Below are 26520 nucleotides of genomic sequence, written 5' to 3'. Positions count from 1 at the left end.
CAGGAAACGGGACACAATGCACTCAGAGCTGAGGAGGATACTGGGCCAAACAGACTACATAAGCATGATTGGAGGGTGCTGTGCACAGCAAAGGAAAGTGCTGAAATGGTTACAAAAAAGGCAACTATGTGCCAGCGTAGGCCTCCAATGGGCAAAACAATGTTAGCTCCCATAATTACTAACCTAGGTTAAACATGCCATGTGAAGATACAAATTGTGTTGAGTGAAACCATGCTGCTATCTGGTTACAAACTCAGTTGAGAACTGTGGTGTGGACACAGAAAGGACTTTAGCCAGCCATGTTGTAAGAGCTATTTAGAAGTAATGCACAGGTATTGTACCTGTATCACAAGGCCCTCCAGGCCTGAGGCCTGTATGACATTTAACTTAGCATAACCAAGCCCTAGATAATTTGATATAAAATGGCAGTAATGATGTAGGTGGTTATTAGGTACGTTGTAATTAACTGATAGTTTGACTTTGTGTCACAAGATAAGTATTAAACAAGAGTAGTACGTGCTGGGAACAGGTGAAGTAAGATGCCTCAGAAGTATAGTTTAGTAATTTTAGGGAAAGTTTAAAAGGATGCTGAATTTGACCAAAACATACATGAATTAACCGCAGGTGTATCATGGCAACAAATTGACGTAAATGCTAATGAGTATAACATAAGTGACTAATTGACCGATTGAAGGTAGGGACCCTAAGTATAGAGGTGTGAAGGTACGTATAAGGAAAGGAGGTTGAAACCATTGTTAATATATATGAGACGTGGTTGGCGCTAGCATAACCCACCATAAAAGCTAAGACCCTGTCTGATGACAGTAGGAAATGTTGGAATGTGCTGGCCTGATGACAATATGTTGATCGCCTCACCAGTTCCGGGATTCCTCACTATGGATATGCGAGTGCTGGCCATTTTGTATTGGCACTATCTCCTTTGCTATATTACAGTGTTTGTGATCTTGTTTGTTTTGCTAATAAAATGTATAACATTATTAGTCAGAGAATATGTAACGGATAGTTTCTCATTTGCTCCTCAAGGTCCTCATTCTGTTGACAACTTTTCTACTGTGCCTGATTCAGCAGTAGAACCCTTTCAAGCTACTGCGTAGTACATAAATTCACTCTTATCAGGCTACACAAAGTATTTGCTAAACCAATTTAGGTTTATCATGACCCTCTAGCTTTGTGCTGTTTATATTGTCCCTCTAGAATGTAAGCCCTTACAATCAGGAATGGGGTCCTGGCCTGTCACTAAGGTCCCTAAGTATGGCAATAATACAAATAATAAAAAATAATGAACCTGTTGATGACATATACCTCTCCTACTTTAGAGCTATTATTTCTGTTATACATTTTGAAGCAGTTGTTACTAAAATACTGTTATTTCTCTAGGTAGTCTAATTATCACAAGAATAGTGGTATGTTTTCAGTACAGAAATATTTTCTCCCTTGAAGAGGACTGTTTTAGCATGTCAGGGCCTTAGTATATGGATATAAGAAAAGGCATTTTATTAGTCCAGTCTTGTATGGTGCTGACTGTACTCAACTTCTGTTGAAAACAATAGATATTTAGGGCTGCATATCTTTTAAAGGTCAGGTGCAAGAGGAAGGGAACTCATCTAACTACAGTTTTTCTCTTGTTTAGGTTTTTTAAAACATACAACTGCATTGCAATAAGTGTGTGAATGACACTGCTAAGTAGAAATATAATTACTGAGCTACTGTATAATACCTCTTTTGCTGATGATGCTAACTGACAAGTTTGATATTCCGCAGGGTACAATCGGGATCATAGGACAGCTGTGCCCCATTAATTCTCCAGTGTGGTGTATGCGATGCACTCCTTTGTTGTGTGAGCTTCAACTCTGCCCACTCATACCAGCCTCTAGCGTGCAAGTCACCACCAGACAACTACCAGAGTGCTATGCCCAGCCGCTCTTGAAGTACATGTCAAGCGACACCTGCATATCCCTAGTTCCAGCCTTGCACCCCAGAAATATACCATCTTATACTGCTCAGTTACTTACTGAGCAATACAAGGGCATAAAGTCCATCATTTTAACAAAGAAAATGATTATGCCTCCAGCCTTTGTTACCTGAGTAGATTCCCCAAGCCCTTCTGCCAAAAGCACACTGGATTAGATAAAACATTAAAATAAGTTTATTAACTACAGATAGATTTTAAGTGATTATAAGTGATGTAGACATAGAAGATCAGAATTGGTTACAAAAAGAAATTAAAGATAAAAACCGCAAGCTGTTTCCTGAACTTTACCAAGACTAAATTTGAAACAAACAGCTTTTCTCACCACTCGCAATGTTGCAGGCAGTTCACAGTTCTCAGTACACAGGCTGGGGTCCCTTCCCAGGCTTTGACTAATTTTTCCCAGTTCCAAGTCCTTCAAGCAATCTTGTTTCAGTAGAGGTGCAGGAGGAGAGAGTTGGCCGGGCCCTTTTTATATCCTGACCCTTTTTTACTGATAAAGTCCTTGCTGTTTCATGGGGTCCGGATGCCCCATTGCTAGAGCCGTGCAAATCTGTGGATATCCGCGGCTCATTTTTGCAAATCGCGGATTGGATGAGGATACAAATTTCATATCTAAAGCCCTGCGGGTATCTGCAGATCATTTGGGGACTGCAGATTTGATGCAGATAAAAAATTTTATATCTGCGTAGAGCTCTATCCATTACCTATATGAGCTGCACTCAGTCCTTCATATGAATTGGAAATCCTTGCTTGCACCTTCTGTATACCTGCAGCTTGAGGTGTTTCTGGGGATGATATGCCAGTCCTTTCTTATTTCTAAAGAGCGAGTGTGTGGGCGTTCCCCAGACTCACAGCATGTTTCAGTAACAAACACATGGCAAATCTCATAACTCCATATACAGTGTTGATGCACACATTTTAAACAGGGCAGTCATATTCAGCAGACTATGACTTCTCCAAGGATACCTCGCAAGACATACTTTGTACAAGATTTATCATAATTTTGTAAAAGTGGTGAGCATTATAGTGTAGACTGTCATGACAGGTTAGTTTGGGATACTACAAAATTACACCAAGTGACACAGACTGATTGGCTTGTCACTGTCACACCAGCACCAGAATGCAATAAATACAATATGCTGATTTTTCTGTACAATAAATATGTACTGTGCAAAGGTCATTGCTTGTCCATGATTGAACTGAGAGGAATGAACATTTGGAGCTATATTAGATGCACAATTTGTGGAATGATTTGATGTAATTGACTGTATACTGAATTTATGTTTCCAAATCATCACTGTGTGTATGGGTTTGCTTTCCAGTGATTAGCTTCCTAAATTAATGTATGTAAGGAACTTTCTGGTGTGTTTTTTACTTTCAGGGGCTTTGGGAAAGATTTCTCCATTAAAACTCCATATTTTTAGGCTAAATTCCTCTGAGAAGCTTATTTCTTCATAAATTGTATATTTGAGACAGGTTACACAGCATCTATTAAAAACACAAGCAGAATTTTTCTTTGAAAGCTGGCTCAAAGCAGTTTGTATAAAAATTCACTATCTTTAGGTGTTCAACCATTTTATTAAACAAGAAGATAAACCTCCTTAGGCTTTATTGGCAGAAACTATGGTCTTTATTTTGCTGCACTTCTAATGGCTGGTAGTCTGTACAGACCTGACTCTACACTATTGCTTTTAACATGTGTTATTAAAGAGATTGTGAAGTGTTTAGTCCAAAGTATGTGCAGCATACTCAGAGACACTGTTATGACAGATACAAAAGAGGAATAACTTCACACAGTTGAAACTGCCAGGAAAGTACTATCAATTGAATTAGATGTTTTCGAGGATTCTTAGTTTATTCAGTGAAACACTTCCATCAAGTAAACGCTGCATGTTTTAAAGCTGAACTGTTGGTTCATAGTATGAAGTGACTGAAAACTCTGTTAGTCTTAAATCTGAACTCTTCTGCATTTTTGATGGTTATAAAAGTATCTTATTCAAGTATAGTTAATTATAACTATGTATTACACATGCAGGATAAGGTTTGCGTGATGAGCCATCCACTTCAGTCTAGAGTAAAGCCTATCTTTAAAATCCTGCCCTCTGTAGTCTAAGCTACATTTTCTTTAACTGGAGTAACTATACTTCTGCCAAACACTCATTAAGAGTGGACGGTAAATTGACAGAAGCTTGAAACTTGAATTCTGGTCAACATATTGTTTTTCTTTGTTTGTTTTACCACAGTAATAGTGCCTTTTCTGTTTTGTTCCTCAGCCTCTGACTATGGACTGTTCTTGTCAGATGAAGATCCTCGGAAAGGTATTTGGTTGGAAGCTGGAAGAACACTGGATTATTATATGCTGCGAAGCGGGGTAAGGCAAAATTCTGTCATCTTTTTTTCACCAACAGATTTAGAGACAGTCATACAGTACAAAGAACTTTAATCCTTGAAAAACATTTGGATGCAAGGACAAACCATTTGTTATCCTACAAGTGTCAGATTTGGCAACCATGGTAGAACAGAATACCCAGCTCAAAGAATGAAAAATACACACTGATTTTCCGAGTAAGACACAAATATTGGTCATTTTGCATCCAAGCGTATAGATTGGTACGGTACCAAGAGGTGGTTAAGTGTTTTCATTCCAAAGAAGGCATTCTCCTTACTTTGTTAGGTGTGAGTTTGAAGCAGAAATGGACTGATATTTTTAATAGGATTTGAACTCCTGGGTGAAATTCTGTGCCGAGCCTTTGAGAGGTGCAGTGCAGAACTAGCACCTTTAAGCCACCTTTATGCCTGCCCAATCATGGGCTGCTCTAGGGGCCATAGAGACCACAGGTGTAACTTGGACAACCTTTGGGGCCTAAGTAACAGCTGGCCAGAACTTCTGCAGTGCTGCAGCCCTACTCCTGACACACCTTTCCTGACCCTAGCTCCACCTCAACATGTCCTGTATGCCAGGGCTTGTGAGGGGTCCTCAGCACCATTATGGCTGGTCTTTCACAGTACCTTTACTGGGCAAATCCTCTGGGAACAGCCAGGGCTTTTAGATCCCCTTCATGCCGCTCTGGCATAAAGACACTGCAGCAGGTTATTGAAGGCCTGAAGAATAGGGTTTAGTAGAGTCACTTACGCAGTTTTTAAACTAAAGCAATGTTGACTGTCAGTACTAGAACTAGCCCCTGATTCAGGCAACAAACTTTTTAAAGTTTGTCTAAATAGTTCTTAAAAAATAATATTTTTGTATTTGTCAAATTAATACTTTAATTTGCTCCAGATTTCAGTGGCTTACTGGCTTGGAATGGTTCTGAAGCTGTGTAATTCTTTGTGTGGTTTATTCCCTAGGATATTTTGGAGTACAAAAAGAAACAGAGACCTCAGAAAATACGAATGCTGGATGGGGCAGTGAAAACAGTTATGGTGGATGATTCTAAAACTGTTGGTGAATTGCTGGTTACCATTTGCAGCAGGATAGGTGAGATTTCTTGGTCTGAATCTCTAAGGGAATATGATTTTTTTTTCCCCGATGTTTTTTACTTTGGGTTTCAGGATTCTGTGCATGTTATATACAGCGATTTATCAACATCAGGCTTGTTATGCCTGTTTGAAAATAGGTAGTGTTCAGCATCAGTTACACTGTATTAAAATACTCAGAATGGCTTTTTTCCCATTCTATAAAGCGGTTGCATCTGCCTTCCTGTCCTGTGTGACTCAGTAGGGATTTACACCTTAAATGTTTTGCTACCAGATAGCACTTACCAGTCAGAGGCACTTATGTTTTTTGACACCTAATGTTCTAAATATTTCAGTATTTATTTCTTCCACATACAGTTCCCTTCTGTGAGGTGGTGAAATAAAACTAGCTTTGTGTCTAACTAATGTTTAAGCAAAGATAGAATTTACTCTTCTATCTTATTGAGTGGCTAAGGCTTCTATTTATGTTAATGTGATCACTAAAGACATATAGGACTGGTTAATGCTAGTGCTGGTTTGAACTGAGTACTAAGTTTAAATATGAATTGCACTTTGAAAAACTGCTACCATGTAGTGGTCAGTGAAGAAGTAGGTCATTTCTCCAGGTGACGTAAAGCAATAGTTTGGTGACCAGGATTGCCTTCTTGCATTTTCACCTGCTCATTTCGCAAACATGCCTAGCCACGGGGTCCCATATTGTTGTCACTTCTAGACTTCACTGTGATATTGTGTTCTGTCTGGAGTTGACCATGGAAGCCACTCAGAACAGCTGGTGTACAGTATGGCTCCTTAGTCATCTTAGACTCTCTTTCTGTCCTAAATAGCACATCTCACATTGTCAGTGCTTAACAAATACTGGAAAACACAAGCAAGACAAAGAAATGAGAGCAACTTAAACATGTGCTAAGTGCTCTACACAGGCTCTCGGCACAGTTTCATGTGAAATTTATAGTGAGGATTAACATCTGTAAAGCCCTAAAGTTGCCTAGAATCCCGATGTTTCAGAGGCTTTCTTTCCCAGTGCTCTGCCACATTTTCTCTGCCCATACTTAAGGAAGAAATTGCAGGAGTCCATGACCCAGAATTCTCCATCACATGGCCTCAAGTTCTGGAACTTTATTCTGCTCAAAATCTGCTAGAGCTTGACCTGGCTACCTTTCTCAGGAGATTTGAAATTTAAGAAAGCAACTTTCTTGAGACTGATAAAAGATAAATACTGAATCAACTCTACATACACAGAGTGTATGGTTTTTTGAAGGATAATTTTCTGAGCCTGATAAAGGGATGTTGTGCTTTTAGTGCCAATTTTTGTTGGAAAGATTGACTAGGTACCATACTCAATAAATTCATATAATAATACATTTTAGCACCTGGTCTGGAGTGTGTTTAGATATTAACTTCAAATATACTACATTTTAATCAATATTTAGAATAAACCTTTTCATGTTTTGGCTGCTGGAGTTGCATGCTTATCCTGTGTTCACACTTGTAGGAATAACCAATTATGAAGAGTACTCCGTAATCCAGGAGAGCATTGAGGAGAAAAAGGAGGAGAGCACAGGTACACTTAAGAAAGACAGGACATTGTTACGAGATGAAAGAAAAATGGAGAAGTTGAAGGCGAAGCTTCATACAGATGATGATTGTGAGTACTGTAACCCAAGAGGCTGTTTGACTAGTTGGGTGTGTTTCTGGAGAACCATCATGTAGGGGGAAAGAGAATAACCCAGAAGGTAGATATTGGTTTTGGGACATTTCTCATGAAATTATCTGCTGCACTTAACCTTCCATTTACAAATCCAGGAAAATGTTATACGATTAGGTGGAGTATCATATACTGTCTGTGCCTGTGGTGTCTTATTGCTGCAGTGTTTTTTTAAAGCCAGTTGAAAAGCTGTTAGGCACAGGAGGACAGTTGTTATTATGTATGTTGAAAACTAATTCTAGATCCAGTAGTAGTGATTTCTGTGTAGTTGGTGGAGGGATTTCAGTCCAACAGTGGTCTCACTACATTCTACTGAGGAAGGTTATTTTTTCAACTACTGATGCCATCTCATTCGTCTGATTCGTTGCCCTTGCGCTGAAGGTCAGTGAAATGTTTGTCAAATATAAAGGGTACATTCCAGGAAAGCAAAACATTGCTTGCCTTGTTACATGTCTTTGAATAGTCATCAGTGTAGAGTGCTCACAATACAGCAAAACAAAACAGTTTTTAATGGCACACTATCTGCATTCCATCTTGTGTAAAGGCTCTTACCTTAAGTTCCTCATTTTTGGCATGTGTTTTGCCCCTGTTGGTTGCATCACAGGCCAGTGTTTTAAAACAATATGAAATTAAGAGTAAGAAGCTCTGGGGACAAAACGTATTTGTATGTCCATAGTTGATTCAGTTTTATCCCACTGCTTGGAAGACAAGTGAAAATCATGTGTAAGCTACAACTGTCTTTGCATTTGCTTCCAGTAATTTTAATAAATTATGCTACAACAAATTCCTGCTGAATTCTAACTAAAATTCGCATTATTCATTTGCTGATATTTTGGACTGTAATATCAATTGCAACCTCCATAGCATCAGCTGAGAAGTGGAGGAGATTCATTCATACGATGGGCGCTCATTCCACGATACATCTGTTTAGCTTGAAAGAAAATTTACAAAACCTCACAGTATCTTGTCACTTTAACACTGTGCACATTTCGTCTAACTAACTTGTGTTTCTGTAACATGCATTACTGTAGTTTCACGTGCAAATATTGTCTCAGATAGGCAGAACACACATGAATGTCAACGTATGTAAATGTGTACGTAGAGCACACTTTGCATCCTGGTTTAAGGCAGTGGCTCTCAACCAGAGGCCTGGGGCCTCCTGGGGGCCACGAGCAGGTTTCAGGGGGTCCGACAAGCAGGACCAGTGTTAGACTCATACTGGGGCACAGGTCAGAAAGCTGAAGCCCCTCTGCATAGGGCTGAAACCTGGGACCCTGAGCCCTGCCACCTGGGGCTAAAACAGAAGCCTGAGCAACTTAGCTTTGCGGAGCCCCCTGTGGCGTGGTGCCCTAGGCAGTTGCCTGACTTACTACCCCTTAACGCCGGCCCTGGCTTTTGTATGCCGAAAACCGGTTGTGGCATAGGTGGGCCATGGAGTTTTTATAGCGCATTGCGGGGGAGGCCTCAGAAAGAAAAAGGTTGAGAACCCATGGTTTAGGGTAATTTTTGCAAGATAAAATATAAATTTGCGATATTATAAGGGGGTTGTGTTTCTGTTCCAGTAAACTGGCTAGATCATAGTCGAACATTCAGAGAACAAGGAGTTGATGAAAATGAAACACTGCTGCTGAGGCGAAAATTCTTTTATTCAGACCAGAATGTAGATTCAAGAGATCCTGTTCAGCTGAACTTGCTTTATGTTCAGGTATAGTACGTATAGCAGAGAAACTTCTTCTATCCTACTGAGGAATTCTGCGTGGTATTGTTATAGCTAATACTGTAATTGCTTGTGTGTTTAGCTGTCACATGCTCTTATTTCTTTACCATCCCACCCCTGCATTTGAATTGGAACTTAGCGAAGTTCTGTATCTCTTTCATGAGCCTTATTTCTGGAGTTGGGAGTAGGTCTTGATGTCTGGCTTGCAGGACCAAATTTTTTTCTCGCTTACCTTTTGCAGCCCCACCCCCAATTGTGTGAAGAGGGGGGTTGCAGCATTTGAAGACTATGGGTTTGTCTGTTAACTGAGGGCAGTCTGCCTCAGGAAAAATATTAATGACGGATAATTCTGAAAAAACGCTGCTTGACTTTTCCAGACTGGTTGAGTTGTTGGCAGCTGAAAAAATGATATACTGTTAAAATGAGCAAATTGGATGTGTAGGCCATCGTAAAAATGGCATTTGGAGTGACTTTGTGTCTTGGTGTGCATTTTCATGCTAGAACCACGCTTCCCATTTTCCATGGCCTTGTTTATAATGACTCAACTGACCATACTGAGGTGGGAGATGCATTTATGTATTGTTTGGGAAAGAGGCCAGAGCACCTGCTCTCATTATAAAAGTGGCTTTCCATTTTTTGCCCTTAATTTTCATAATCATTAAAGTTCTCTTAATTGCCATGTCTTAAAGCTGAACTCTCTTTGGCTTTCACAGGAGCATTGGGGCTGCCAGAAAAAGGCAAAAAATATGTGAGCCAGATGGGTAAACTCTGCAGAGGGAATAGTTAGCGAAATTCTTAAAGCACCCCTGCTTTTAAATTCTACTAGTTTTACTGCTAACTTATAAAAATCTTGTCTAAAATAGACAAGTTGGTTCTAAGAAAGCATATTGTTGTAATGCATCAGTAGTATGAACACAATGGTTTAACACTGCTGTTCAAGTACAAGTTTTTTCCAAACATCCTAAATGTGCACCTTCAGCAGATGTGTAAAAAATCACTTCCTAGGAACTAATTATATGGTATGGAGATTAAGTAATAGGTCAGTCTTCCTGAATCTGGTCCAGGTCCATGATTACTGAAAGTTTGCCATCAGATGACTGTTCAGGCTGAGAGAGAGAAGAGTTCTTCTTCAAGGGTTGGTCCCTGTCTGTATTCCATTTTGGGGATACACATGCTGTCCATGCCCCTGGAGTTGGAGAATTTTGGTCCGTGCATGTGCCTTTGCTCTCCTTGTGCCTCCAACCAAGGAGAGAAAAGGCGGAGCAGGCCAACTGTCTTTCTAGTTCTTTCTTACCACCTCATCGTCTGGGTTGGAATCTCCAGTGTTCGGAGCTCTCCTTTGGGTTCTTCGTTCTTTAAATATTAAACATTGCCTTAATGCTTTTTGCATATAGTTATTTCCACAGTTTGTAGTTTTAATAGTTATATCTTTTAGGAAATTTCTTATAGTTAGATAGAATCTCCACCTGGTGGACTCCTCCCCCACCCAGATACTCCATTAGAGTTTTCAGATTACACCAGGAACTCTTGGCTTCAAGGTTTGTGTGTCCTGCCTCCATTCCTCCTTGGTCACCGACAACTATATGCAGTGCTTGTACTGTTTTGGTAAGATGCATATCACGGCTAGGTGTAATATCTGCTGCTCTTTCCCTAGCTGTACCCATGAAGCATGGGAACTTCGGCTTAGAAAATGCCTCATAGAGAAGGCCATGAGGCCACAGTTGACTCAGGACAGGGGGCACCTGTTGTACATCAACCTAAATCTACACGGAGTACACCTCCCATCACGAGGTCCTACGCTGCTACTGTGGCGTCTGTACCCACAGACCCCTTATTGGGGTCTCATCGGGAAGGCAGAGAACACTCATAAAACAAAAGAACAGGTCTCCTCCTAAGTCATCTATGAAATTGTCAATCCTTAGAGGTTGAACAGACCTACGCTGTCAACCTCTAAGGACTTGGGACATGCAAAGTCCCAGGGCCAGGACTCTAACATCCATAAAGGAAGGGCTTCTTTGGTACCAGACCCCGTTTCAGTGACACCCATTCCACAGTACAATTGAAGTCTCTGGGTCCGTCAGTTCCAGTGCAATCAAAGCTGCCACCACCGATGGTAGCAACACGAAGTCTCCCTCTTCTGACCAGTTCAGTACAAGTGGCTCAGATCCCTCACACTCCAAGGAAGTCAGAGACTTACACTGCACCAGAGAATGTCTTTGCTCTTTCCCCATCATCAGAACCTTCCCTAATGAGGGAGATGGTGATTTCACCAGTTGATGTTACCTTAGACTAGTGGTTTTCAACCTGTGGTCCGTGTAGACAGACTATATCTAAGGGGTCCGAGAAACAGTCTTGGTGTTCCAGTACCTTTTGCAACCACTAAATTTACACACATGACAAGAAAGGAAAATTCAGGTGGCCATCATCCATCACTGTTCATACATTTGCAATCAGTATTTTCCATGTTAATTATGTAGATAACTTTCCTTTCTATTGCAGCATGGTATATTGTATATGAATCACATGAAATATTTAGGCAAGAGGTTCAGTTTTGCAAACTGGGGCAGCTCTCTTGGCCTCAGTGGAACTGTGCAGATTTACACCAGAGGAGGACCTGGCCCTTCATTTATTTTGTTAGTTATAAACATATCCACAATGGAATAACAGATGCATTCCGACAGGATTTCCTTGCTTGCTGCTTGATTCTTGGCTTGTGTTCTGGCTGTTCAGGAATTTCAAAGACACTGTAACTGTTTCTGATATGCCTGACATGTCTCTACTTACCTTTATAGGCTCGAGATGACATTCTGAATGGCTCCCATCCTGTCTCCTTCGAGAAGGCTTGCGAGTTTGGAGGCTTTCAAGCACAAATCCAGTTTGGACCTCATGTAGAGCACAAACACAAACCTGGATTTTTAGAGTAAACCATTTTTGCTAATTTCTAAATCTGTGTGTCATTCTGTCCATGCAGCAATGCATAAAACAGTGGGTGTGTTCTGTGTTTCTGTCCTCTTAGACTGATCCTTGATGATCAGTCAGTGCCGTTTCTTAAATCGTGACCTTATTGAGCTTTATACTTAATTTAAGGTATTCAAGAGAATCTCTTAAAAATGATGGTGTGCTTTGGAACATACAATGCTTCAACTTTGATTGACAAGAACTCTTAATTATTGCAACCGTTCCCTAAAGCAACTGTTACATGATGCTCAGTTATGCAGACAAATCACAGAAGCAAATATCCTTCAGTTCTAATTAATTTGAGTAATCAGACTTCCTGTGTACCATCTGTATTTAGTCTCACTACTGTTTGGTCGATGACTTTTTACTTAAAGAGCTACTGATGTCTCAGAAAACACTATATGTAATAGACTGAATTTATTCCTGGTCCTCATTAGTTTTTACTGAGACTGGTTGCGTAACAATTACATAACAGCATCTTGATTTCTTCAGGGTTTGACCATTGTCTGTGTATTCCCCTCCTGATGTGATATAGTGGGATGCTGTAGAAGCGCTAAGATAATACTAAACGAAGCTTATGACACCTGGATCTAGTGTTCACAGCAGTTGTTCCTTTTTAAAGGCATTATTCCTTTTTTTTTTAATTATTATTTTAAGAAATTAATTTTCCCATCACAGCAGAGTTTCCCATATTAGAGCTCATTTAACTTCTCTCAGACTGCTGTGCTATGTCAGTAGAGTTCAGCTGCTGATAACCTTTTCAGGTTTAGTCTTTCCTGGTTAATTCCAAAGAATAAAAAAATTGTCATACCCAGCAGCTCTCTGTGTGTTGGACACAAACTGCAGAATGTAGATTTCCACTGTGCGGGCTGTGGCAGACATATGTAACTCACTAAACTACAAAATCCATTGCAGTATAAGGACTAGGTTTACTTGGTCCTGCCTCAGCACAGTGGGCTGAACTTGATGACCTCCCGAGGTCCCTGCACCAGCCCTGTGTTTCTAGGATTGTATGATTCTATCTTTGACAAACAATATATAAATAATTGAATTTCATATCTTAGGAGAGAGAGGAGAGTTTTCCTCTAGTGAAGTACACATACAGCTCAACTTAAAAAGAGCCTGCTGTCTCTAGGGTTTTTTCTTAGAAATGATTTTATTTTAATTAGTCATAATTCAGTCAGACTAGTGAGGCATTTTATGTGACGCTGATACCAACAGTATATATCCATTGTGCAAGCGCATGCCAGTTCTTGCATGTACTTTTCATTAGCCTTTTTGTAAAATTCATTTAATGTTCCTTGATCAGCTTTTCCAGGTGTTCTTATTTTTTCTGTTCAAATATATTGATATGTTTAATCTTAAGTCTGAAAGAGTTTAAGTTGCATGTAAGTTGCACATTACAACTCAACTGAAATACGGTTGAGCAGTGTTCATTGACTAAACAATGTGACCTCAATACAGAACAGGCTTCTATAAGAGATTCCATCTGCTTATACAAAAACAAATAAAGCAAATAGGGTTGATTACTTTTCAGCATTTTTCCAAAACAGATTGCTTTAGTTTACCATATTTACAGTATGTTTATAGGGAGAGCTCCTTAATATTATCCTTTTTTGTCATTGATAAATGATTCTTGGCAAATAAAGATTATTGCCTGCATTTTGTTAACACTTAGATACTGGTTGTTGGAATTTCCTTACAGAACATGCCAAAATAAATATCCATTAGTATTAACTGTGAAAGTTCCTGGTTGATCAAATCTTAAATAGCTGGATGAAGAAATATTTAAGTTTTGCATGGCACCTACTCGGGCAGGCTGTGCTTTTAGAAAATTGCTATTCGAGAGGTCTTAAAGAAGCCTTTTGTCATTGGTATGCAAATAAGAGAGGAGTATTAAGTAGCTAAACTGCCCACGCAGATTTCTGGTCTCCAAGCAAAACCAGTAACCAATCACATAGCTCCTTTAATCCAAGCTATTTTGTAACAAGCAATAACTACCCCTTTGTGATGTTTTCTTTCTTAATGAACATTAGAAAAATGTTCTTGATTCTCATGACAAATATCAAACTTTGGCAGCATGTGTTTAATATTTTAAGCAAGTGACAGAGCAAACTTGTAGAGGACTAAATTACTTAAACGCTGCTTGCTGTTGGATGTTGGACTGAATGAATAGTTCAACAGATGAGCAATTAAAGAGATTTCACTGTACTAGGGGTATGATATTTAGGTGATTTTGTGAGCACAATTAAACGAACTGCTAAGTAAGATTCAATTATAGTGTCACAGCATAGATGAACAAATACGTATTTTCTTCAGAAGTAGGATTAAAATAATTTTAAACAGTGAGTATATCTATACTGCAGTGTAAGCCCAGAGTTACTAGAACTCAAGTCAGTAGACCCTGGGTTTGTTAATTTAGGGCGTGAGCCCCTTGGCTCATTTATAACCCTGGGTTAAGAATTGTTGAACTCTGAGGCCCAACTTGCAGCTCCAGCATCTACACCACATTATGCATTGGTCCCACCACCAATATGCCAGACTTAGAATCATAGAATATTAGGGTTGGAAAAGACCTCGGGAGGCCATCTAGTCCAACCCACTGCTCAACGCAGGACCAACCCCAACGAAATCATCCCAGACAGAGCTTTGTCAAGTGGGGTCTTAAAAACCTCTAAGGATGGAGATTCTACCACCTCCCTAGGTAACCCATTCCTGTGCTTCACTACCCTCCTAGTGAAATAGTGTTTCCTAATATCCAACTTAGACCTTCCCCACTGCAACTGGAGACCATCTGCCACCACTAAAAACAGCCTAGCTCCATCCTCTTTGGAATCCCCTTTAGGTAGTTGAAGACTGCTATCAAATCCCCCCTCACTCGTCTCTTCTGCAGACTAAATAAGCCCAGTTCCCTCAGCCTCTCTTCATAAGTCATGTGCCCCAGCCCCCTAATCATTTTCGTTGCCCTCTGCTGGACTCTCTCCAATTTGTCCAAATCCTTTCTGTCCTGGGGGGCCAAAACTGGACGCAGTACTCCAGATGAGGCCTCACCAGTGCCGAATAGTGGGGAATAATCACATTCCTTGATCTGTTGGCAATGCTCCTACTAATGCAGCCCAATATGCCATTAGCCTTCTTGGCAACGAGGGCACACTGTTGACTCATATCCAGCTTCTCGTCCCTTGTAATTCCCAGGTCCTTTTCTGCAGAACTGCCGCTTAACCAGTCGGACCCCAGCCTGTAGCAGTGCATGGGATTCTTCCGTCATAAGTGCAGGACTCTGTACTTGTCCTTGTTGAACTTCATCAGATTTCTTTTGGCCCAATCCTCCAATTTGTCTAGGTCACTCTGGACCCTATCCCTACCCTCCAGTGTATCTACCTCCCCCCCCCCCCAGCTTACTGTCATCCGTGAGCTTGCTGAGGGTGCAATCCATCCCATCATCCAGACCATTAATGACTTCCTAAAATGAGTCCACTCTAGCCCTTTGTGGTGCAGTGTAGGAAAATTTGACTCTCCACCAAAGTTGACTGACCAGAGGACAAAGAAAGTCAGCCCATGGCATTGTGGGATACATTTGGCAGACTCCCAGAGCACGAGTACAATGGGGCTATGTCTACACTGCAAAGCAGTATGGCTTGAACACTGGGTCCCAGCTTGACTCAGGTTCAGACCTTCAGTCCCCTTGGGGTCTTGGTATTCTGGGTCCGAGTCCTGGTTAGCATAATTTGTGTGTAGATGGAAGGTAGGGTTTGGCTGGAGCCTGCGTTTGAACCCTGGACTTACGTTGCAGTGTAGACATAGCTAGTATTACGATAAGTCCTTCTTTCCATCCATGATATCACTACTTGTGTAGTGCACTATAAATACAAAGCCCTACAAGATAGTGATCCCAAAGACTAATTTAAATGACTGGTAGCAAATAATAATAATTGCTTGGCGCTTACTGGCTGACTTGCCACTTCACTTTCTTGTGTGTAACTGAGGCCCTGGAGTGAGAATGGGAAGAGGAAGGAGATACTTCTGAAGAATCATGGTCAGTGGCTGCCCTTAGACTGACATCTGCTCCAAAGTGGGCTGAGATTTTTGTGATTTGAGAGCCTTTTAAAGCTAAATTCCACCTTGGGGACTGAACACATTTAATTCACTTCATGTTTCGAGTCCTTAAGTGCCACAGAAATTAACGCTGGTTATTTGTTACTTTGTTTTCGGGATACTACTGATATTAAGCATCCACTGAACTGCTTTTGTGGATAACATTTTATTCTTCCAACACTTCTGGAAAGATGGGGAGAAATAGGTACTAGTGCACACATTAATAAATTGTAGTGCTACTAGAAAGCAGAGGAAGTGACTGAACTGCAGATGTATAGTTGGCTTGTGCTTTGATTTCTTTCCCTAAAGTAAAATAAAGTCAGTGTTTAACATCTGTATATGAATCCTTTTGAGCAATATTTCAAACTGTTGAAATATATCAGAAGGTTTAGTGAAGGAAAGAATCCCAGTTATTTACTTTGTCGGCCAGAAAAATATGAATTATCATCACATAAGGATGTAGCTGAAATGGCTATTTTTAATGCCAGTTCATCTCCTTAATCTCACCTCTGAATTTAGTCAGTCATGGTCTTCTTTCATCATATGGTATTTTATGCCTGTTTTAGGAGCCAAAGGGGCTTATTGTTGGCAAAGAGGTAACGGGAAGCAAAGCCATTGTTTAACTATAGTATTTTTTTTCCAGTCTGAAAGAATTCCTGCCTAAAGAATACATCAAACAAAGAGGAGCTGAAAAGAAAATATTTCAGGTAATTATGAAACTGAAAAACGTAATAGTTTCTTGTCTTTGTAAGTGTAATAAGAGTTTGGTTTCCCAGCTCTGTAGTCTGTGCATGTCCTCTGCTTACGTAATAAATTCTCACTAACTCAAGTGTAAAGATGCTGACAACCTCTCTTTTCTTCCATTGGAAGATTTATTATCCTTTTGTTGTTGTTGTTGAAGGTTATTCTCTTTTCAGTGCATGTTCAAAGTTCCTTAGACCTTTTTCTCAATTATGTGGAACCATGAAGATGTGCATTGGCACTGAAATAGAAGCACACTTAAGGAGGTCAGTTTAATTTTATCCCTAGAACTTCTCATGCCTTCATAGCTCAAGCGTGAGCTTCAGGCATTGTGTACGACAGAGTTCTGTTGGCAAATGCCTGAATTCAGAGAGGTGGCTGGGAAGGATCAAATTGGAAATGACTGAAATGATCAAATACACAACATGCTAAAACTGCGGGAAATGTTTTATAGGATCTTGCACTGATGTGTCAGTGTTGATTAATATATAAACTTGGCAACATGTAAGTATATGAGCAATTTTATCTAGTTTGGAAAATTCTGAAGTTAGCGGCTGATGTATGGTTATTCACATCATGAAAAAAATGGCAGTGACATATGATCTCAGCATGGAACATAATTTTAATTACGCACTGCTAGAATTTGTCAAGTGCTATCCTCTTTATCCCTCGCACTCCCAGTCAAAGAATTCTTTAACTCATGAATTTGTTATAGGTGGAATTACTACTGCCACCTATAGTTGTGGTTGCCCAACCCTTTTCCAGGCTGGATGTCAGCCACAGGCTGAATTTTTTTGCAGTATTTCAGCAAAAATGGCTCAGCCATTTCTGAGGATGAGATTAGGGGGAAATATGTTGTTTTGTCCGTGTTAAAAAGAATTGTTACAACAGATTGGTTGAGACGCTGTAGCACCTACATACTTAGGAGGATGGACTTGAAATTTGGCAGGGGGTTTTCTTGTTGTTAGGGTTGTGTCATTTGCCATCCCTGTGACAAGCAGTCCCAATTTGGCCAAGTTATAGGCTTCAGAAGAATTTCTTTTTGAATGTTTTCAGGAGGCTTGTTGGAGTGAGTTTGGCAGCTAAATTATCCAAATATTCCATCTGCACTAAGTGTGCTCCAGCCTCTGAGAGTTCCTGTGTGTGCCAGCTGGTCTGTACATACACAGTCCCAACAATGCCAACTGACAGTGCTCCATCTTGGGGATACAGTGGCTCTTTCCAGCTACCACAGGCCATTGTGATGCTGGTCACCAGATCAGAGAACAGGGAGGCAGTTCCCTATGTTCCTGAGTCTCCCTCTGCTGGCACCCAGTCAGAATAGAAGAGGACAAAGAAGAGAAGGAAACGGACTCATGGAAATGCAGAAGGAGATAACAGAAGGTGTGGTGTGGGCAAGGCACAAAGGGAATATATTAAGTTAAGGGAAGGCAGAGGCTGGGAGCAGGGGATGGATTGCGAGACGGGCTGGGGTGAGGAGCTGAAAGGGAGAGGGCCAAGAGAAAGAGGAGTGGGGGGGATTAGGATTGGTTGAGCAAAGGGACTGGGCCAAGAAGCTCTAGAGGAGTAACAGTGACAGTAATAGGGTAGAAATAGACCAGTAAGCCTTCCTTCAGTGTCAGGTAACTTCGTTTAAATGATAGTTTAAAAAAGAATTCAAAACCTAGATGAACATGATATCATTGGGATGAACCAGTTTGGCTTCTGTATGGAACTCAATACTGGAACTCCTTGAGCATGTCAACAAAGTACTGGATAAAGCGGAACCAGCTAACATTAAAGTTGTATTCATCTCCAATGGCAATATCTCAAAAAGGATACAACTGAGAGAGAGGGGTTCAGAGGCAAATATCAAAATGATTATGGAGGTGGAAAAACCCTGTAAAGAGAGAAATGATTGGGCCTCTTTACCTTAGGAAGGAGTGGGGAAAAAAAAAAAAGATATACAAAATAATGGATAGTATAGTGAAGGTAGATCAATGAAAATGACAGGTGTCAAGTTTATAACTAATAGAAGGAATTGCTGTGTTGCACAGCTATCATGTGGCTTTGAATTTCACAGCCTATCATGGGCTAAGTGTAGCAAGATTTTTCAAAGATTGGTCATTTGTGTGAATGCTGGGAATCTCCAGAGTGGCTTTATGTAAGGTCTGAAAATTTTTTGAAGGGATATTAAACTTCCATGATTTGAGGGATAAACATAACTGATGATGATTAGGCAGAAACTTGCCCTTTGGGCAGCTTGTTCCATAATTCTTTGTGTCAGAAAATTTGAATATATAACCTTGCTAACATTTCTGCCCCGCAATATTTTGATTTAATTAGTTTCACAATTAAAAAGCAGCCCCGATCAGTTAAAAGCTGGCACACATCACTTTCAGTTCCTTTCATAGTTTCCAGTGGACATCATTTCTTTCAGTTTAAGTTATACAAAGTAAAACTGAGCTCTTGTTCTAGGAACACAAGAATTGTGGAGAGATGACTGAAATTGAAGCCAAAGTGAAGTATGTTAAGCTAGCACGCTCCCTCAGGACATATGGAGTGTCCTTCTTTCTTGTTAAGGTAAGTTCAGATTATGCTGGCAACAGATGTGCTTGATTATGTATTACCCCAGACCACTTTCTGAAAGCAGAGTTTGCATATCCAAGGTTTAAGCCTGTAGGAAGCCTTTTCCACTAAAAAGAGAGCTCACTGAATTGTATTGTAGTAGTATCAGGGCCCCATTATGCTAGATTCAGTTGGCCCCATTATGCTAGATTCAGTTGGCAGGGTCAAAGGCAGCCTTTCTCAGGCTTGACTTGTTTTAATTGACCTACCAAAATATTTTCTCATCAAAACATTTAGAAAAACACCACAAGTCTGCTTTTCCCAGCTTGGGGGTTTACCTGAATGTGCATATTGAAATCTCTGCATTTTACAAGAACCATATTCTCAATTGTGCAGTTATTTTATCTTACACTTCATACAACCATCAGCTTAAGGACTTGAATTTTCTGCATTTAAAGTCACAATAATATTATAACTGGGAGAAGATGACTAAATCATGACTTGGCAGATATAGAATCGTTTTGCTGCCGCTAAACAAGACTTGAATCATTGCTTGATCTGTGTTCTCTCAATAAGGTGGTCCAGGTAAGAAGAGAACTACAGTCTAGATTTTCCATCCTTCCTTCCCAAATTAGGATCCTAAATCCATCAAGTGGCCTGATTTTCGGAAGTGCTGAGCACCCACAAATTCCACTGAAGCTGATGGAACATTCAGGTGCTCTGCCGAAAGTGTAATGGATGATGACTTTCTAAAAGCGTGACATCATTACTTAGCTTTTGCTCCTTTAAGTAGAAGTGACACTGTCGTATTAGGCACCTTTTTATGGAGACCTATTAAAGTAGAATCTCATATCTGAGGCTGTTGTTTTCAGACATCATAGGCCAGTATTAATTTTATCCACTGGAGAGAATATATGGTGTGCATTTGGCATCTTCCCAGGGATACCTATTACATGCTTATTTGATTTTGCTCTCTGTATGTATTTATTCCATTTTCCTAAATTTGTTTTCTTTTCTTGCAAAAACCTAAATACTTCATTACTGTTCAGTGCATTAAATTATTTTGCAAGTGAGTTAAGTGGCTTCCAATATAGTGATTTATGAATAAAGAACTAAATGCTTCTTCACGATCGTAAGTAATGAAATTTAATTTGGGCATACATTTTAAAAGAAAAAAATGCTGGAATTGTTTAGAAAGCACAATAAGCTAGTGGTGGTTTCACACTGGTTTCATCAGCTAATCATGGAGTTGTATGTTAGAAGCTATCATGAAAATATCTGCAATTTTCAGTAACTGAAATATTAAAACTGTACAAGCATGCACATTTACAACAAGCAATCAAGTTGAGAATTCAGTCCAGTTTTTCAGCGATGACTAACTGGATCATTGGGCTGAAGATAGAAATACTTACCCTTGCATTTTCGTGGATGCATGTTTGACTCCATGATTTTACTTGTAGCTTGAAGCAAATAGTGACTGAATCATTCTGTAACTATGGCATAGAACTTCAGTCTGAAAGAAGTGTGTGAGAAGACGGTGGAATAGTTTGAAGTCCAGGTCTGATACCGAACAAAGGACGTGGGACATAAATAGGAGCTGATTCTCTGTAGCCCACGACATAAAATAAATTCAGGGGGAGCAGAACATATGGGCTCATTTGCATTTTATGATAGAGTTTTTTTATTGCACGGTAAATTGGTATCTGGTCCTTGCTCTATGGACTTGAAGTGCTGGAGAGGTGTATACTCAGCCCTTGAGAGATAGCACCTGTCAGCCTAGAGAGCCCCCCTCATAGTGATGCTGACATGGGTGAAGTTTAAATGGTTAGTAAAACAAACGTTTTAGAGCTATGATGTATAATAAATGGAGCTGACTTTGCCTCCTGTAAACCTCAGAATCCTTAATCTGTGTTGCTCCCTGCTAAATCTTCATTCTCTTCATAAAACACTACCAGAAATTCTGCCGAGAGAAGGCTTTGGAGGCTAATTTACAGTCTATTGCCTAACATGCTGCTTAGTTTATCTGGGTGGGAGGTGGCCATTGAACCAAGTATCAGGGGGCAGCCGGGTTAGTCTGCATCCACAAAAACAACGAGCAGTCCGGTGGCACCTTAAAGACCAAGTAGTTGAAAATAACTTTCAAAGACTTGGACTGTAACATGCCTTTTTTGTTTGAAGGAAGGTTTCTTCTCCCCATCACAAGCGGTTACTTGTGCTGATTTGCATGGTGAAGGTCAGTTGTAGTTTAATGTCTTCAAGCTGTACCAGATTAAGGGTGAAGACAGATTCTCAAGACTGGAGTAAAGCTTTGAACATGAGTAGAATTTTGGTATGAAATCTGTTGGCTCACATCTCTTTCCAAGTTATGCTAAGTGCAGTATCTGCATCCAAGAAGCAAAGTAGGATAGATGTGGACCACCTAGAAGGAAATTGTAATGAAAAATCAAGCAATAGCTATAGAATGTGATGCTCCATTGTTCTGTAGCTTGGATAGTCACTTCAATCGGTAAAAGTGGCTGTAAGTTGCTACCAAACCACAGTGGCAGTGATAGTCACATCACACCAGTGTAATGACTACACAAGGTGTGGGGCATTGTAGAATGAAACCATAGTCTAAAAGTCACTGGAGCTGTGTATCCTACCACTTAATTCTGGTGTGTGTTCAGAGTTGTGTGTCTTTAAGAGGATAACTCTGGACTGAGTCCCTCTGTACATTTAATTTAACCATGTTCTAGATAAGATGAAAAAAAGACTGAACGATTGAGGCTTTGAATACAACACAGTGTTTTGAAAATGAATGAAAAAACACTTTTAGCAGTGTGTCAACATTAAATTATTCTGTGCACTTGCCATGTCCAGAGAAACTAAGTTTGGGCCTGTGAATTGTCCTCTGCAGTGCATCTAGTTTTTACTTTATGTAAGTGTAACCAATCACGGTCATTCCCACTCTGCTTCTCCTTTCCCCTCTGACATATGCCAGTTGGTAAATGAAAACTAATGCTTGATAATTCCGCTACAGGAAAAAATGAAGGGCAAAAACAAGCTGGTCCCTCGTTTGCTAGGCATCACCAAAGACTCAGTGATGCGTGTGGATGAAAAGACCAAGGAGGTGTTGCAGGAATGGCCACTGACGACTGTGAAGCGCTGGGCTGCCTCTCCAAAAAGCTTCACTCTGGTACTCTTTCTGTATCTTGTTACAGAGAGGGAGGGTTGTGTCCGTCATGGGGAAAGGAGCGTGGACTGATGCACTAAATTGATTGGCCCTATAGGGTTTAGTTTAGTTTAATTTAGTCCTGAAGAAACAACTGGGCCAATTTTCTTATGGCCAACAAACTGTCTCATGTACATAACCCGACCCTGATTATCCAAAGCACTGTTTTAAAGAGCCATCTATCTGCCTGACATCTGCTAATTTTGGTTGTGAATAATCAAGGTTTTCAGTGTGCAGTATAAAGTGACAGACAGGCTGTGAAACTAAATAGGGCTGAAGAAAATGCCTTACAGAGAGAGACTTAAAGAGCTCAATTTGTTTAGCTTATCAAAAAGATGATTGAGAAATGACTTGATAATGGTGTGTAAGTACCTTCCTGGAGAGAAGATGCTGGAGGCTCTTCAGTTAGTGCAGGGATTCTTAACCTTTTTCTTTCTGAATCCCCCCTGACATGCTATTAAAAACTCTCCAGCCCGCCTGTGCCACAACAACTGGTTTTCTGAATAGAAAAGCCAGGGCTGCCATTAGGGGGTAGCAAGCAGGGCAATTGCTTGGGGCCCCATGTCACAGGGGGCCCCGTGAAGATACATTGCTCAGGCTTCAGCTTCCACCCCAGGTGGCGGGGCACAGAGCCTCGAGCTTCAGCCCCATGCAGTGTGGCTTTGACTTTCTGCTCTGTGCCCCAGGCAGAAAGCCGAAGCCCCACCGCATGGCCCTGCTTGGTGGACCCCTTGAAACGTGCTCACGTGCCCCACACCTCCCCCCAGGGGACCCCAGACCCTGGTTGAGAACCACTGGTCTAGTGGAGAAAGACGTATTGAGACCCAATGGCTGGAAGTTGATTCAGACAAGATTAAATTAGAAATAAGACACACATTTTTAAGTAAGGGTAAGAAACCATTGGACCAAACTGCCAAGGAATGTGGTAGATCTTCTGTCTCTTGAAGTCTTCAGATCAAGACTGGATGCCTTTCTGGAAGAAAAGGTTTAGTCACACACAAGTTAATAGGTATAGTGCAAGGGTATAGGGTGAAATTCTGTGGCCTGTGTTACACGTAGGAGGTCCGAGTGTGTGATTTAATGATCCATTCTGGCCTTAAAATCCATAAATGTATGAAATGGATCCAATCGAAAGAGCCTTTTTTCCCTCACATAGTATTTTGTGGAGCTTTGGAATGGTTTTATCTGCCGTTCCAGCCATTAGCTATAATAAGACATCAAAGGTAAAAGGAAATTTCAGCTGCTTTCATTGGGTTTTGGCTTTGGTGTAGACCCTGATTCTTACGTGGTAGATATGACCTTGTTGGATTAAAAGCAAAAGAAAGTTAAAAATGTATTTCCTTATATCTCTAATTTTGGACATCTGAATACAGCTGATGTTCATTTATTTAAATTCGTTCCCAAGGGTGAATTGCTTGTTGTACCTTTTTTTTCCTCAGGATTTTGGTGAATATCAAGAAAGTTACTACTCAGTACAAACCACTGAAGGAGAACAGATTTCTCAGCTAATTGCAGGTTACATTGATATCATATTGAAGAAGGTAAAACTTTAGGATGTCAGTAAAAGTACAGTAAAATTAGTAAATGCAATGTCTCGCTCACAAAAGATAGGTTACCTGATAGCAGTAGTTCGCTTTCTTTTGTGAAGCTATCTAGGTATAATTTTTCTTTGCTGTGACTCGCTTGTAGCAAGAACTCCTAGAAAATAGTTCCATTTAATTACTATAAAGAAGTGTTTATGGAAGTAATACTGAAACTATTAGCCGTATTGAGGGAATGGATTACAAGACTTAACTCAGCATGCTTGGGCATTTAAGTGGATACTCTTCTGGAAAGCAGCTACATGTCATATTCTCTATATCAAGAGAATAATGGCCTAAAGCTTTCTCCTTAACTGTAGAGAATAAACTATATAATTATAGTAGTTACCAAAGTTAACATTTGCCAACAAATGCCACAAGATTACTAGTTGTGTTCTAAGCACTTTCTGTGGGAAACCTGTGGCATTTTAAATACTACTGTGTGCTTGCTGTTGACAAATTTTATTAGGATTAGACCAAACTACAACATAATCCATTATAAATATATGTTCATGCCAGAGAAATGACAGACAATTGGAAATTTCAGGAGGATTGAGGATTTTTGTTTAGGGGAACTCCAGACCTAGAATATCAGGGGTGTTTCAATTTGGGGCTGGGGTGGATTGCCAGTATTCGTCACAACTCTTTTTCTAAGACTGGCTCAAGCCAGCATCCAGCATCATCAGTTCCAAATTTAATGAGCACTAAATACGTTCAAATTTTAGTTTAAGTAGAACTTGCATTCTTCTTCGAGTGATTGCTCATGTCCATTCAACTTAGGTATGTGTGTTTGCCACATGCACTGGTGCCGGAGGTCTTTCCCTCAGCAGTATCCGTAGGAGACTGGCTCTGGCACCCCCTGGAGTGGGGTGCATATGCCACGGCCCCCTTCACCCTCAGTTCCTTCTTGCCACCAGTGATGGTGCATGGAACTGTTGCTGCTTCAGCTAGCACTGTTGCTTCTCGTTCGTTCAAACTCATTTACCTCTTGTATATTATTGTATATAGTTTCCCTCTGGTTTTTGTTTCTGTATTTGTTAGTTAGAGACTTAGTAGGTCCCAAATGGGACTTCGCCTTAGGATGGGGCATGTCCCAGTCCCCAGGCTTTAAGCCCTATTATCGTTGTAAAAGGCCCATGCCCATTAGCAATCCACATAACTGTGGTTTATGGTGCTTAGGCGAAGGACACATTAGTGATAAGTGCAGAATCTGCAAGTCCTTCAAGCCCAGGATGAAGGAGGAGTGTGACATACGCTTGAGAGCGCTCCTTATGGAGTCTATCCTTACCCCAATGCCGGAGCAGCGCTCTGATTTGGCACCGAGCACCGTGACCTCGGAGTGCAGCACCCTGCCAGTACCGTCTGTGATCTGACATCAGTCCCCTTCCATAGCTCCAGCCAAGAAGCCCAGCAAGACTGGGAGAGGAAAGTCTCCAGCTTCCCACAAAGGACAAGTCTGGGGTGGACCAAAGCCCTGTCTTGGGCACTTCTTCATCCCCTTTGGGGTCTCGGGCCACAGGTCAGGTCAAGCAGTGTAACCCAGCCTGCTCCCCATCAGCTACCCCGGATAGCGGCAGAGGTCCTCATCAGTTCCGGGTGCTGTCCACGCCGGAGGCCCTGCAAGCTGCACAAGACATTATGTCCCTTCCAGTGCTGCCCACTCCATTTCCTGCCACAGGGTAAACATGTGTTTGGACCACCACAGTCTCCACCTCTATGGCACCAGTCCCTTTCATGGGGGACATCCCGCTAGTGGTCGCCCTCTCGCAGCCGAAATGCTTCTGACCGTGATAGACAGAAGTTTTGCAGCCTCATCCAGTCTCCAGACCTTGGACAAGGGCAGAGAGGCTTGAGGCATGGCTTGCTGGTCACTGGGCGCAGATCTCTGGATGCACGCGCCTCCTGGCAAGAGTTTTGGAGTCGGTACCAGGAATCTCCACGGTACCGGTACCGCTGCAGGGACAGGTTGAGGGACCGATGGTACTGTTCTCCAGACCATCACTGATTCCCCCAGGGCAGTGTCACCACCTGCGGCTACGTTTTCACGACACCAAACCCACTCTGGTTCCGAGTCCCACTTATCAAGTGTGAGGCGTAGATAGCCAGTTGAGGCCCGCCAGATCCAACTCCAGGAGCGACCAGTACTGATCGGGACAGAGCCACCACTCAGCCCTGCCTTGGTCGCAGGGGAGCAACCGCTCGGGCTCTAGCTCGGGTTCAGAGTGAAGTTCCCTAGCTGTGGGACAAGCTCCAATACTACGGTGCAGATTATGTTGATGGCACCACAGCCAGCCCCATGGCCTCAAACTCCATGGCCAGCACAGTGGTACCCATGGGGGTTCATTCAGCCCTCCCAGGCAACCTGCTCAGTATTTGGACCTTTGGAGAGAGCGGCTACAGCCCCCCTCTAGTTAAAGAGGCCTTGGCTGCAGGCACCCTGCAGGCACAGGAGGAAGTGGGTGAGCAAGCTGCTGGACCACCTCTGGTTGCAGAGGACCC

General features: G+C 41.3%; 1 protein-coding gene across 4 annotated transcripts in view; it reads left to right on the top strand.

The window, feature by feature from the left end:
* Positions 1–26520, top strand: part of TLN2 (talin 2) — a 342028-nt gene that overhangs the window by 170372 nt on the left and 145136 nt on the right. For all 4 annotated transcript variants that reach the window (XM_074966154.1, XM_074966153.1, XM_074966156.1 and 1 more), the window contains 9 exons: positions 4267–4364; positions 5339–5468; positions 6960–7112; positions 8735–8877; positions 11682–11809; positions 16586–16649; positions 19141–19245; positions 22250–22405; positions 23881–23982. In XM_074966154.1, coding sequence (XP_074822255.1) covers positions 4267–4364; positions 5339–5468; positions 6960–7112; positions 8735–8877; positions 11682–11809; positions 16586–16649; positions 19141–19245; positions 22250–22405; positions 23881–23982 — 1079 coding nt within the window. The remainder of the gene's footprint in view (positions 1–4266; positions 4365–5338; positions 5469–6959; positions 7113–8734; positions 8878–11681; positions 11810–16585; positions 16650–19140; positions 19246–22249; positions 22406–23880; positions 23983–26520) is intronic.

This window comes from Natator depressus, chromosome 10 (assembly GCF_965152275.1).
Source record: "Natator depressus isolate rNatDep1 chromosome 10, rNatDep2.hap1, whole genome shotgun sequence".
NCBI classification, from domain to species: domain Eukaryota; kingdom Metazoa; phylum Chordata; order Testudines; family Cheloniidae; genus Natator; species Natator depressus.
This window is presented reverse-complemented; position numbering and strand designations above follow the sequence as displayed.